Source organism: Eupeodes corollae, chromosome 2, assembly GCF_945859685.1.
Source record: "Eupeodes corollae chromosome 2, idEupCoro1.1, whole genome shotgun sequence".
Lineage (NCBI taxonomy): Eukaryota > Metazoa > Arthropoda > Insecta > Diptera > Syrphidae > Eupeodes > Eupeodes corollae.
Genome location: NC_079148.1, coordinates 88,161,286 through 88,176,423, shown reverse-complemented (window position 1 = coordinate 88,176,423; position 15,138 = coordinate 88,161,286). Strand labels below are relative to the sequence as shown.

Here is a 15,138-nt window from a genome sequence, read left to right as displayed (position 1 = left end):
CTTGGTTAACTTACCATTGAGCTTCCATAGCTTTTCAAAAAAGTTATATTATTTACAAGGTAATTTTTTGGCAGCGTGCCAATCAGGTATTAGAAACTTGCTTACCTTGAAGTTCCTTATATCTTTAGAGTTTATTTTTTGCTGGACATTTTTGTATACAATTTTAAATTTTGTGGCAGTTTATATTTCTGAAATTTCTGAGAATTTTATCAGACGGATTATTAAAAGAGCAGGAGAATGAAATATAAACACAATTTACTCATTCATTCTCACCTAGAATAAAATAAGCAAAAATGAGAAATTTGTATGAAAAATTGTGTTTATGTTTCTGAAAATATGAAAATCTTTGATATCTATAAGAGATATAAACTGGTTAACTGTTAAATTCTATATTATGTTTGAAAGACGTTTTAGATTTTCAATCGGCCCATAATCAAAAATAAATATTTGTACAGTCAATCAAACTCATATTCGTACAGTAGAAAAATCGTAACTTTCTTCCGGAATAATGACAAACCACACAAGCTTTGAGTGCTATTCGGTTATAAAACCAGAAATCTAGCTATCAATAATTATCAATCACAAATAAATCCTTCAATAAAAACAGAACATTTAATCACAAAAACTCAAAATTGAATTGAATTTAAGAATCTCAATGCAGTTCTTGTAGTCCATTAGTTTCAGTTTCAGTTTATTTATTTAAAGTTTGAAAAGAAGATTTTTATACTATGAGTGGGAAGTGTGTCCCAGAGGCGACGTGCAGCGATCAAAAATTGCCTTTCCGAGATCAAACACAAAAAGCGTGGCAAAATTACCGATGTCGATCTGTTCGATGTTGACATTCTGATTTTTTGAGAAAGACAAGTTGTATGACGTGTTTTCAAGACTGTAAAGAACAGTTTTTATTCGAAGCTTCATGAAGACATAGGCATATTTTGTAGAATCTCTTGCAAATGTGACCCAAAGATGCATTAAATGATACTATTAAAGGCTATGCTTAGTTTATTTTGATGGAATCGCAGTTGTAAAAAATTTCGCATCCATGAGTGAGAACAGGTATAACTAGGTCCTTGCTAGCATTAGTCTGGTTTTCCATCAAAAATTAGCAGCTGGAGAAAAACAACATCATACCATCACTGATCCACCATCAAGCTTTACTGTTGCTACAATATTTTTTTGAAGGAGCTCCGTCATACCAATTGACGTCCATCTGAAAGAAAGATATAAAATTTTGATTCATCTGCAAAAATTATTTTTGTCCAGAATTCAAAATCCTCGAATTGATGCTTTTTTGCAAAGTTAAAATATTTAACTCTGGGGGGTCATTCCGTAGAACTAGTTTTTTTGACTATGGTCACACTTCAAGTAAGACGATAATCGTCAAAGTAACATCGTCAAAACGATACCGTTTGCACGATAGCACAATTACTAACTAATCAAATTGAAATGTAAATCTTTCGGCGTATTTTAGTTTTGTTACAAAGTGTACATGAAATTTCAGAAAAAAAATAAAATGTATACGGTTATTCAGACAATTAAGATATACATAAGACACTCTATCTCTTCCAACCTATGTAATATGTATATGTAAGCATTTTTCGACGATATCGTTACTGATCATCTATTTGACGATTATAGTTTTGAAAATTACGAATGACTCTCCTGCACTAACGAACGATTTTTTTGTTGGCAAATCGACCGTAAAATCCATTCTCGCAAATGCAGTTCCTCAGAGTTTCTGTTGAAAATTCCTTGTTTAGTTTCTGATGCAAACTTTTAGCCACTTTTGGTTCACTACTTCGGAGATTGTTTGTTATTTCACGCTTGATAACACGCTTATCATAAGTGTTGAAAATTTAGTGTGTGGTGTTTCTCGGCTTATTTTCAATGCGATATTTATTTTGAAACCTTTTAACTACTTTTTTCTAAGCGCAACCGACATTTCAAATTGGTTTCTTCCCATTTTTTTTATATACTAAAATATGCAGACGCTTAAGTAATAGAAATGTATTGGCATTATTTTTAACGGTTACTTGTTGTTAACTTTGCGAATAAAAAATATTGTACGAATATCAATTTGACCTGATTTTATATTAAATTATTTTCAGCTTAAACATATAGTGAAAAATTATTTATCCAATTTCGAATGATTTAACTTAATAAAGTAGTAAAATGTAGTTTTGGTTAAACAGAGTGTATGAAACATTTCGAACCAACCATACGAATATGAACTCGCTTGGCTGTATGTATATTTATTTATAAAGTTTGCCCTTTAAAATAAACTAAATATTTATTTAATAATATTATAAAGTATTAGTAATAATCTGTATTCTTTAAAATAAATGTTAAACTTTAACGGGGATAAAATCATTTTCAGCAAATTGGAGTCTTAAAAATTAATAATAATGGAACCATTATACAAAATACACAAACAGTGGTTCAATCTAATAATAATAACAACAACCAATCGAATCAAGGAGCAACAAAAATTGAAATTCACACAAATACAGGGAACTCAAATTCTTCATCTACACACCAGACTACAATAGGAGGCACGCAGGTTTGCCTCGACCCGATGACATTGAGTGACTGTGATGTTCGTACTAACGTTATTGGATATAATATGATGTTGTGTTTTTTTTCTTTCGTTTTATTTTTCTCCAAATCATATTTTTGTGTGTATTTTTTTGTTTTATAATGTTAATTTATTCTTGTTTTATAGTTAGTTGGTACTAATTCAATTTTATTTTTCGCTTTTCTATTTTCGTTGCCGAAAAATAACTCCTTTTAACTTCCTGCCCTGAATTCTATTTGATAGTTGTTAAAAACTTAAGGTGGAGCACTGATTTCTATGTTAACCATCGGAAACGGCTGCTAACCATCTATTCAGAGATTACCTTTTTTAATTAATATTATTATTTATTTTTTCCATTTCCTTAAACTTCAGGTCTTAAGTGTAGCTGACTGGCTTTGTTTTGATGTGCCTTTTTGTCAGATAACATTATGTGGCAACAGATTTGTCGACTTTAAATGTGTTCGACAAAAAATAAGATTGTCAGAGACATGTTGCAATGTATTTTAAATCAACTGCCGAGAGCCTTTAGTCGGAACTGAATAATCACTCCAAATTATAAAAAGATCTAATTCAAGTTGAGAATTCAGTAAAAATTGCATATTTGTGCATTAAGTCACTATTTTCGCTCCTTATTATTTTAGTCCTGATTTTGTTTTGTATATTGTGTGATATTTTTGCATTATGTTGTTTTATTTTTTATAGACGTTTGTGTTTTGGTTTTCTTTTTTGCAAAGAAAAAACAGGAGTATCATATTTATTTTATTTACAGTACACTCAGACGGTACTTTCAACAATTCAAAATGCAGATGGAACAGTTTCTTTAATTCAAGTAGATCCAAATAATCCAATAATAACCCTTCCTGATGGCACAACAGCTCAGGTCCAAGGAGTTGCAACGGTAAAAAGAAAAAACAGAGTTCCTGAAAGACAGCATTGCATTGTTTATAAATTGTTTTTCTTTTTATTTTCAAAAGCTTCATCAAGGTGAAGGTGGTGCAACAATCCAAACAGTTCAAAGTCTTTCTGATGTGAATGGCCACGAAAACATGACTGTTGATTTAACTGAAGCACAAGTTGGACAAGACGGACAGATATATATCACAGCTGATGATGGCCAAGGTATGTTTTGAAAAAGTCACATTTTGTTTGTTTTGATTGTTTGTAACGTTTCATATCATATTTGTAGGTTATCCTGTTTCTGTTAGTAATATGATCACCGTTCCAGTATCAGCATCAATGTACCAATCAATGATTGCCAATATTCAACAATTGCACACGAATAGTGATGGCACTGTGTGCATTACACCCATGCAGGTAGATTCAAACAGTCAAAATAATAATTTACAATATTATTCAGTGGTGACAGCCCCTGGTAATTCGAATAGGGCTGCAACACCAAATATGCCAGCCAATCATGTTGGTGGGCGTATTGTTCATACGATTGCACAGACGATAGCGTCTACAGTAGCACCTCAACGTTGCCAAACATTTAATAGTCCTTCTAATTTAAGTAACTCTAGTCACCGGGCCCACCAACAGCAACCGCAGCATTCTATAACTAAAGTGTTTATAAGTAATAGCAACAATACTGTTGGAGATAATCGCATAAGCACGAATAATAATAGCATTATTATAAATTGTAATAGTGGTAGTCGAAGTAGTGTTAGTAAAAATAAGAACAATAATATAATTTGCGAAAATAATAAAAATTTATCGGCCAAACAAACAAACAAAATCTCGAAAAGACGGAAGCAAAATTTGAACAAGACCTACGCTAAGCAAGTTAACAAAGAGGAGCCACAGTTAGTCGATGAAATTGATCTTAACAAAACAGCAGAAATAAAAATAGAAAAAATAGAAAAGTGATAAAAGAAGAAAACCTAACTGAAAAGATATACATACATGCATATATTTAAAGTAATATGTCTAATAATTTATTTTATACAAATTTATATTAGTATAGGGATTTAATATAATTCTAGTCAAAAAAAAGAATACCTTTAACAAATAGCAGCAGAAGTGATTAAAACGGAAGGTGGTTCAACGTAATCAATTGAAATATCTTTTGCGGTTCATTTGCCATATCATTTGTTTTAAGGGTCTACGGTAGAAGGAAGAACTGCAATATTTAGGTATACTTGAAATCGACAAGGGACCCTTTTACAGAAAGCATTAAATGAAATTGTGTAGAAAAAATATAAATCCTAGAGTAATATAGTTCAGCTTTCAGTTGAATGAAAAAACATGATCAACTGTCATTTTTTCTTGATTAACTTTCCAGTAAACTTTCCATTAAAGTTGCCTTAATTGGAAGGTAATTTTTTGGCAGCTGGCCAATCAGATAATAGAAACTTGCCTAACTTTCAAGTCCCTTATGTAGGTTGAACTTGCCTAATGGTTAAAAACGTGTTACGTTTAAAGTTCAGTGTTTTATGAATTGTACATTTTCTTCTGTTTCGAACATATACATATATTAATTTTCTTCTAAAAAGCGTTTACCTTTTTATTGGTAAAGAATTCATCAGGTTCACTTTTGTTTACTTTTGTGTTGTATTTTCAGAATAAATTTCCTTTCCAACAATAAAAAACACACTAATCAAAATACTTGACTAGGTCTCACATATTTGTTCTTATAATTTGATAAGTTAGGTGAAGTATTAAATAAAACAAATATGATATTTTAGAAAAATATTGCAAATGTACATTTTTTATATGGAAAGGTATTTCGATCTTACAGCGCATTCTGATCGTAATTTTGTATAGATTTAAAGTTTTTTTTATGAAAAAATTGCATATAAAAAAGTAACAGTCCGTGTGTTGACAAAGTTCTAGTCTCTAAACTCGGTTTGTTGAAAAATTAGAATTCTATGTGAGTTCCCCAATATTTTTCTGAAGAGGTGTTCTTCAATGCTGGCAAAACCACTGGGTAAAATTATTCATCTATCCATCTCTTCAGTAGAAGGAAAGGGCATTTGTCCAGTGTATACCCAAAAAGGTAAAACTTTCTCCACTTCGATTTATCGACCGATCGCAATTTCTTCGTTCCTCCCTTCTTTCCAAGCTTATAGAAACGCTGCTTACATATCAACTCAAGATATATCCCGAAGATCGAATGCTTTTTAGTACAGTACAGGTAGTACGGTTTTATAACGTTTTGGGGAAAGTTAGATTGTTGCACTTGATATTTATAAAGATTAAGTTTTGCATCAAGCTCTCACGAAAATGCGTGCCTTTGGACCATTCGGACTGTTCCGTATAAGAAACACAAAATAAATGCTGTTGTTCTTCAGGGCTCTGTTTTGTCTCCGAAACTTTTTCTCATTTTTATTAATGATCTCCTGTCAAAACTTCTTTATACACTTACCTGCTTCACTGAATCAAAGATCGAGTAGAATTAAAAGCGTCAACAATTGAACCCTGCTAACTGTCGTGAAAGTACCTAGTCTAGCCATAAGTTCTGTTACACGATTTTAAGAGCGCATTGCTCATAACTTTCACTAGGAATAATACCTTTAACTATTTTTTCGAAACACGTGATCTTATAAGTTAAGAATGGAAGCTAGTTTGGTTTCAGCTTTTGATCGGAAATCATGGAGTGGGGCGCTAAAGAAAATCGAGTTGCGATAATCGCATTACATAACTGTGGAAAAAATGCAAATCAAATTTTTGAAACCACTTAGTTTATCGCGAATGTTTGTTTATCGTAGTATAAAACTTTTTGATGAACGGTCAAGAGTAGAGGACAGACCAAGAAGTGGTCGTCGACGTGTCGCTCGAACGAGCTCAAAGGTAAAAGCTGTGCGTGAACGAATTCGTAAGAATCCCCTCCGGAAGCAGAAGATCATGTCCAGAGAACTGGATATATCCGCCAGATCCATGTCAAGGCTGATCCGAGATGATCTTCACCTGAAAGCATATCGTTGAGCAACAGGACATCTTTTAACTCCAAGTCTTAAAAAAATATAACTTGAAAGAAGTAAAAAGCTTTTGCAGTGGCACACGGTTAATAAAAATATCTTGTTTTCGGATGAAAAAATCTACACTATAGAAGAAGTTTATAATACAATAAATGATAAAATGTATGCGACGTCGTTCAAAGAAGCTAAAAAAGTTGTTCCAAGGGTTCAGAGTCGACACGATACCCATCGAGACAGTGCGTGCCGCCATAGACCAATGGCTACAACGTTTGAAAGCCTGCATTAAGGCTAAAGGCGTCCATTTTAAGCAAAACCAGTTTTTATCCCCTTCAACGGGTTGTTCTCTTTAAAAATAGCCAGTTGCATTCCTCCTCTCGAACCATTTAATGATAATACCTGCTCCTTTAGGAATGTCCATCAGTATACCCTCAAGCCAAACATCGGTCGTACTATCCAATACAAAGATTCGTTCTTTAGCTGTACTACGCGAATGGGGAATGATATTCCACACTCTGTTATTCCCATGCATTGCAATATTTAGAAATTCAAAACCAATGTGCACCAGTGGCGATGGCACCATATAAGTCAATTCCCATCGACTTACCCTTTGTAAATCTCAATATCAACAAACAAACTTCACTCAAAATGTATATAAGCAAATCATACAACAGCAACGCTTGTGACATCGAAATTACTTTACACTAATTCAATCAACATGTATTTTCTTCTTTAAAGGTATGCCGGGTTATTATTTTATCGCTGAATAGAAACAAATTTGTTTTCTCTCCCGTTTCCCCTCTTCTACTTCTCGCTAGGCGCGTGCTTCTTTAATCAACCAACGCTTTCTTAAGCATAGAAATAACCCGATGTTCACCGACTTTCATCTGATGAATTTGTATGTATCTGAAAATTCACTTGCTTGTGCGAAAAAAAAAATAAACAAGAGTGCTGGAAATGGAGAAATACGCATTGCGCAAGTCAGGTTCAGCCTAAGCAAAGCAGTACGTTTACGCACTATACTTGTTATTATCCATCTTATTGGATATTTTCCTTCATTATCGGCAGATGAAGTTTAAGAAGTAGGGGTTGCCAGTTAAGGAAAATTGCGTAGTGGAATCATTTTTGGCAGAAAGTTATTGCAAGTGGCAAAAGTAGCCAAAATTAACTAGGCAAATGAGATTTTGTTCTAAAATACAGTTTACAAGCAGATTGCAGTGCAAGGTGTATATATAAAAGTGTGAACAAAAAAATTATTAATTAAAGATAAAAAGTTAATTAAAGTTTGAATTTGAAGTGATTTGTGAAAAGTTGTTGCATTTTGTATAAATTTTAGTTACTCAAAAGTCACAATGGCTTTTATATAGAAATAGATTGCTGTTTGACAGATTTTCTGTTAGATGAAAATATTAACTTTGAGAAACTTAATTTCTTAAAGAAAAACAAAAATGATAGAATAAGACGCTCTACCCCTCCTTTGAGCTCATCTATTAAATTAGAAAGCAAAGATTTTTGTTTTTTTTTTTCTCACAGTTATCTAAATTTTTTTTTTCGAAAACTGGTGTTCTTTTCAATTTGATTCAAAATAAACAAACGGATGTTGAAATCGCAAACAGAGAAATAGAATGTTTTAGCCTTGGCTTGGCTTGGATCTGATTTCATAGAGAAATTTGAATCAATTTTCCAAAGTCTAAACGGTTGCGGAGAATCACCACCAAAGAGAAGATTACTTGAAACAGATTCATCCCTTCGACACCTTGAAGTTTTAGCACTCCATAAACACTTATAGAATGACATGTTACGTGACACATTTTTATCAATTTTTAATTTGAGTAGATTGTTTTTAAAACTTTCAATAAAGGTTGCTTTAGTTGAGAGATCTTTTTCAGCAAGTACATTTCAGTAAGTACATTTCTGATATTTTGTCTATTCCCTCATTTTTCTCCGACTAACCTTTAGAAATAAATCACGCCTCGCCACTGTGTGCACCGACATTTTCTTTCTTTCGAACCCTTTCTTCCTTTTCTAATGTTCACACTTTGTCTTCGCACAATAAGGGTACAAAGAATTATTTTGCACAAAACCATATTATCTAACTTATACTTAAATGCAGTACTGAGATGATATGCCTATCTTGTGCTTGTTTTTAGTTTCATTTATTATTTATTTACTCAGTAATTTGAAGGTTTCATTATTTAAAAAAAAAATGTATAGATAGATTAATTGTTAACAAGAAAGAAAATTGACAACAGCAAAAAGGGATATTTAGTTCAGTGTGTACAGTCAGTAGAGGTATCTATCTACCTTATTTATCTGTGCCTTAAAACAATCAAAAACGATGATTAGGTTTACTTAAAGTGGCATATTTAGGTTTGATTTTTTCAAATTATATTTTAAACTGATGAATTGCAAATAATCTTCTTTTAAGTCTGGGTATTATTTTTTAATGAAACAACAATTACAAAAATTATCTAATACATTTTTTATCACCATCCAAGCAGTCACTTCGAACTTATTTCTTCAGTATTGTTGCTATTATTAAATAAATATAAAACTTATTTTAAAAATTAGTATTTAAAATTATTTAAAAAAAAATAAGAAAACAATGCCAAATTAAGCAAATTACGCCATTTAACAAAATTTAAAATAAGCAAAAACCAAATAAATAACTATAGTAACTATAGTGCAATGTACCAAATAAAAATGTTTACCTGTGCAAAATGTCAAAATTTGGCATGTAAATTTAATTTTAATAGTTTTTAAGTTTATTATAGTAGAAAAGTTGATAATGTTCTTATTATTTTTGTTTTAGTAATGAAATTTTAATTTGTTTTTGTTTGATTGAAAATAAAAACCAAAATAGTTTTATGTAGAGTTGTTAAAAAAAAGAAAAGAATTTTATTTATTGTTTTGAGTAATTTTGTAGCTGATTCATATATTTTTATTTTTTAAGATGTGTTTTAAAGTCAATCATATTTTTTTTTTAAGATAAAAATATGTTAATTTTATTTTTAACTCAAAAATTTGGTCTATCACTTTTGATTATTTTGTTTTTGTTCTTGTAATTAATATTTTTTTCAAATAAAAATCGAGTATAATTATATCTTGAAAGTAGTAATTTTTGTTTGATTTATTTCTTTATAAATGTATCTAGAAAGTAGTCGGTAAAATTTGTACCTTTTTTTAATTATCAAATAATTGGGCTATGGTCGGAATGTAGAATTCAGACAAAATTTGAAAGGTAAGCAACGCTGACACCGCGTTATAGCTTTAAAATAGAAGTACAATTTGATGTAGTATTATTTTCTGATAATCAATATTATAATATATATAAAATACAAGAGGCGAAGTGTGCGATTATGAATGAAATATTTGGGTGTAAATTCAAACTGACTTTTTTTTTCAAAAATGTTGTTAATATATAATAGTTTCCTCTTCTTCTCAAGTTATACAATTTTTTCGATGACATTGAAAGTTGGTTGCTTTATCCCAAAAAATATTTCTCCGAAACTCAGCTAAGAAAGATCGCTCATCAAATTTTTGCTTTTAATATTTTATTTGTAAGTAGACTACGTGGAGAAAATTTTGTATCCAATGGTCGCATTCACAAAGCTAGTGGCTACGTAGTCAAGGGATTCTGATTGGCTAAATCTAACTACAAAAGTAGTTGAAATTTCTCCTCCGACGTAGTGGAAAAAATGCGGCTACAAAGTAAGTGGAGAATGATTTTGACTTTTCACAATCAGCTGCTCGGTAAAGACACACGAATTCAAAATGAAATAAACCGTTTATTATTTAAATACAAATATAAGCCATTTAAATTGTGTCTTAAATTTGATTTTATGGAATTTAAAAACACAAAAGATAAGTTAAAGTTATCAAATTAAAAATGTTTCCTATTTTATATATTTACATTTGTCAACAATATGACAGTTCCAGAGATTGACTAGCTTTGTAGTGTAGTTTTGCATTCACAAACCTAGTTGAATGCTGACTGCGTAGCAGGGCCGGCCCCGGCCAAACGTCCGCCCTGTGCAAGATTTGTAGAAAGGGCATACACATTACACACAAACATAAGCCTTTCCCAGGAGGTAGACTTTCAATTTCAATGCGTTTTTTTTATTGAGGTATCCTCAGTAGGCCTAAACCGTAAACTAGAACGCAACGAAGAAATGAGCAGAGGAAAAAACTATGTTCTCATGAAGCTACCGTGACCGTTATTGTATTAATGATTTGGAGAGGAATTACTAAATTCGTAGCGAAATCTTCAAGTTTTGAACTGAAAATAAAATTTAACACATCTAAGCTTCAGCTTTGTGGTGTAGCAAGCGGTGATATTACGGTTAACTTTTGAAACAATTCTTCTCCATCTACATCTTTAAAACTACTTAATGTTAAATCGTTCTGCAAATTTAGGCATGAAGCCTAATTGTAATTGATTAAATGGCTTGATAAAGTATTTAGAAAAACAAAAATCTACTTTAAACCTTTGTTTCGGATCTAATATAGTTTCAGGACATTCAGCAGCATAAAATATTTTTTCCGTTGAGATCGCAATGATGAAGCTTCAGGAAACATATTTGGTTTTCTAGGGAACTAGCAATGCGCTCGGTTAATTGAACATACCTAACCATTAAATTAAAATCGAAACGCATTCAAATCACATGGAACGAAATATGCTCTTGGTTCCAGGGTTCGAATTCGTTCTAAACACACGCTTCTTTTCTTTTTATATTCGAACCATTATTATAACTTTGACTTCGATAGTTACTTATTAAAATTCCATGTAATTCAAGCTTGTCTAAAATCAACCGAGTCACTCACATTCCGGTCTTGTCTTGTCACTTCTATTAAAAACTGATAGCTATTTATTTAATATTAATTAACTAAACAAAAGGAAAAAACAATTGAAACAATCTGCATTCTGCACCAGACTAGATATGTGTACATTAAAAGTAGCCTTTATAACAGTCATTAACTTTCAAAAAAAAACTGCCTGCTCAAGAACAAGAAATTAGGTAGGAATTCTGCGATATCTTGAGTTAAATTTTCATTGAATGCAAGAATGAAAGTGATAATTGTGCGCCCTGTGCATTTGCACATATGCTTTGTCCGGCCCTGCTGCGTAGTCACTAGCTTTATGAATGCGCCCAATGAAAATAAATAACTTATTGACAAAAGTGACTCTGTAAATAATAATAGTAAAATTAATTTTTTTTTTATAAGAATATGGGCACAAGATCCAAGCGAAATGTTTGTAATGTGCTCGATTTTAAATGTTTTACGAATACAAAAAATGTCGTATCTTCCTCCATCACAAATATGTAAATTAATTGTTGAACTTGGACTTCCTGAAAACTGTTGTCAATAGCCTTGAATTCGATGCAATATTTTATGTATAGCTTTTTTTTCGATTCCTTGTAAAATTACAAAATTGTATTTTATTTTATTTTGTTCTGGCTTATAGAACAAATTTGACTTAAAATCACAAAAAGTGATGAAGTTCTTCACTTTTGATATAAATGTAATTCAATAAGATTGTCAAATTTCTAAAATCTAAAATATCTGCACTATAAGCTAATAAATGCATTGAAACACAATCATACTAGAATATATCTGTCATTACTTTAACGTTCCTTCAAAAAGTACAACTTTAATTTCCGATCTTCTATGAGTATTTCAGCAGTTTACCCTTGAGTCCAGACTTATGGTCAAGTAAAGAGCTTGCTTTTCTTTAGTCGTTAGGTCCGAATGTGAAATTTTGTATCTTTCTTCATGTTTCCCACTTATTGCAATTTATCTCCTTTTTAATCATTTCCCTTTTTCTTGTTTGCTTGCCCTATGTTTAATCATTGTAAGGTAACACTTGAGTATGGCTCAATACAATACAAACTAGTACAGGATTTGTTAAGTGCCTCTGTTCGACCATGCTCCGGGTTAGACTGGAACATTTTTTGTGTGATGTAGTCGTACATTCATTTATAAATAGTTTGTAGAATTATTGCTTGTAATTATTTCATTTATTTTTTGTACTCTTAAGTTTTTTCATTGTTATTTATTTAATTTTTATTTTTCGTTTTCATTTTATTAAATCTTTTATTTTCAGAAAAAAAAATTGATTTTTATTTTCTTATCCTTACTGCACAAGACCAGGTACCCGCGTTCGTTTAATTTAAACAAAGTCAAATTATATGAAAATGTTTAACACACGAAATAAGAACAATACTAATAAACCGCCTTTTTTAATCATAGGTTGAAAATGGCGATCACATGGAAACTATAACTGTTTCGCCAGGTATGCATCAGATGATGATACAAGGAGCACCCGGTACCGAGCCTCAAGTACTTCAAGTAGTAAGTCTTAAAGATGCTACACTTCTGTCGAAAGCCATGGAAGCGATAACTGGTGGCAATGTAAAATCAGAAGACACAATTCTGATGGAACAGTAAAATACAAATGACCAGCGAAAACAGGTTTTTTAAAGTCACACAAAACGAAAAAAACGACACAGCTGCAATGTAATATTGAATATTATGCTCCTGATTTTTATTTATTGAGTTTTTTAACGGTTTTTTGTGTCAAAATTTTAATAATTTATGTAAATATGTAAGTACCTGAACCGAAGATGCTTTATAATTTTTTCCTTTTCGGGTCATTGAAAAGAATAATTTTCATTATTTATGTACGAATGATCTTATTTATGTGTATGTTTTTTAAAAAAATATTATTTATTAAAAAAAAGGTTTACAAAATATATATATTATTTTTTATATTTTAATATCTAGCATAAACATAAGAAAACAAAAAAGAGAAAATATTGTTTTTAAGCCTGAGATAGATTAATTTTGAGTTTAGATAAATATTTATTGTATTTGTACCTTAATGTATTTGATGTAAATGTATTTATTGATATTTAATTGTAATTTATTCTGAAACAGAACTATTTTGCATTGTATATGACTGATATGCGTATTTAAACATACACGTACATACATACATTCATCTAGTCAGATTTGTTTATTAATTTTATTTTTTAAACGTAAATATTATAGCCATAAATTACTAGTCATTATTAAATTTTCTTATTACCTACGAATAAAATGAATGTCATTATACTGCGATACCAGAAAATTGAAAACTAGTCAAAATTGCAATTCACAATTTATCAAATTTAATATTGATCACTGATTATATCGAACAGTATTAATAATTCATTAAAATTTTAACAAAAAATAGATTTAATACTGCGAAGAGCCGCTTTTTCTGCAGAATTGCTTTTTTTACTTTAAAAAATTAAGAGCTGAAAGCACAGTGAGTTAGATTAATAAGATGTATATTCAGGACAATTTCTAAGTTTTGTAATATAGTAAACCCTTACAGTCAAGCCTTCAGCAGGATCATACTTTAGCTATAAAAATGGTGTTATGTTCTGTCAAAGCTCAAGATGAGAGATAACTTGATGGGAAAAAATAGCTGTGCACAAACCTAGATGGTTAGAAAAGTTCTTACTTATTATAATAGAAACAGGTGTCTTCATCATTTTCAATACACAGTATTGCTTAAGCCATTAAGTCGTTTGTCGTTAGTCTTTCTATATTTTAACCGTATCTATTAATGCTCTCAAAAAGTAACAATGGTAAAAAGTTTGAGGTCAATGATAATTTCGTCTGGAAAAAATAATAGAAACAAGCTACTTTAATTGATATTCGAACGCAAGGGTCAGTTTTTATTGTATGCGAATAAGCTTTTTGAGTTTGTTTGTCATTTCTGAAGGCGATGTACGCGGATGTGTGTGAAAATTCTACAACAGTTGCCGGGACACCAATTTTACTTGGGTTTAACATGAAATCTCGAAATGCATAATCTAGAATATAGAATCTTTGAAACCAAAAATCTACAAACAAAATTCGAAACATACAAATTTTAACAAAAAAAACTATTGGTGTTACAAAATTCTAGTTTTTCTCTAGTTTGTTGTTAATTTCTGGCACATAAAACATTTAATTAGAGGCACCTTAACATGTTAATGAATTAGTCCTTTTTTTTTGACAAAAATCAGAAGAAGAAATCTCTTTAGAAAGTTACATTTTTGTTCTTTCAAGTACATATTTTTTGAGACAGTGATTGTACAGCGACGTGTTCCTAAAAGTTATTTCTAATCTCATTTTTTATATCAATTGACAAAATATTCATCTTATTCGGATTGCAATTAGCACATCCCGTAATTTGTTTGTACACCGTTAGTCACTGTTAATAACTGGACATTTACATTTCCAATCGACATCAATTTCCAATTGTTAGGTAAAATTGATTTATAGTGTAGAAGAAGAGATTGTGTACAAATTAAACTCTGAAGGAAGCTGTTGTTGCGAAACCAAATAATTGTTAAATAAAGTCAACCTCCAGGCATATTTTTTTTTTCTAAATTACATTCCAAAATTGATTGTATATTTTAAATATTTTTATTCAAAATTTTAATGGATCATTTTAAAGAAAATTAAAATATTGATGAATAAAAATTATGCATAAGTAGTGAATTCATTTTATAAAAATATTCAATATGATGTAAGAACCCAGAAAAAAATAATATCAAAAAGCTATAATTGTCGAATTAATGTATTTTCCAATAATAATTAGTCATAAGAAAT

General features: G+C 30.6%; 1 protein-coding gene across 6 annotated transcripts in view; it reads left to right on the top strand.

Annotated features, from left to right (window-relative positions):
* LOC129944229 (DNA-binding protein Ewg) overlaps positions 1–15,138 on the top strand; it is a 29,375-nt gene extending 14,237 nt beyond the window's left edge. The window contains exons 4-9 of one of the 6 annotated variants that reach the window (XM_056053533.1): positions 2,378–2,596; positions 3,345–3,473; positions 3,550–3,694; positions 3,762–3,889; positions 12,596–12,642; positions 12,742–12,918. In XM_056053533.1, the coding sequence (XP_055909508.1) occupies positions 2,378–2,596; positions 3,345–3,473; positions 3,550–3,694; positions 3,762–3,889; positions 12,596–12,642; positions 12,742–12,772 (699 nt within the window). In that variant the 3' untranslated portion in view covers positions 12,773–12,918. Of the gene's footprint in view, positions 1–2,377; positions 2,597–3,344; positions 3,474–3,549; positions 3,695–3,761; positions 5,257–12,595; positions 12,643–12,741 lie in introns of those variants that run through there. The other 5 variants (XM_056053532.1, XM_056053534.1, XM_056053530.1 and 2 more) reach the window with 5 other exon arrangements.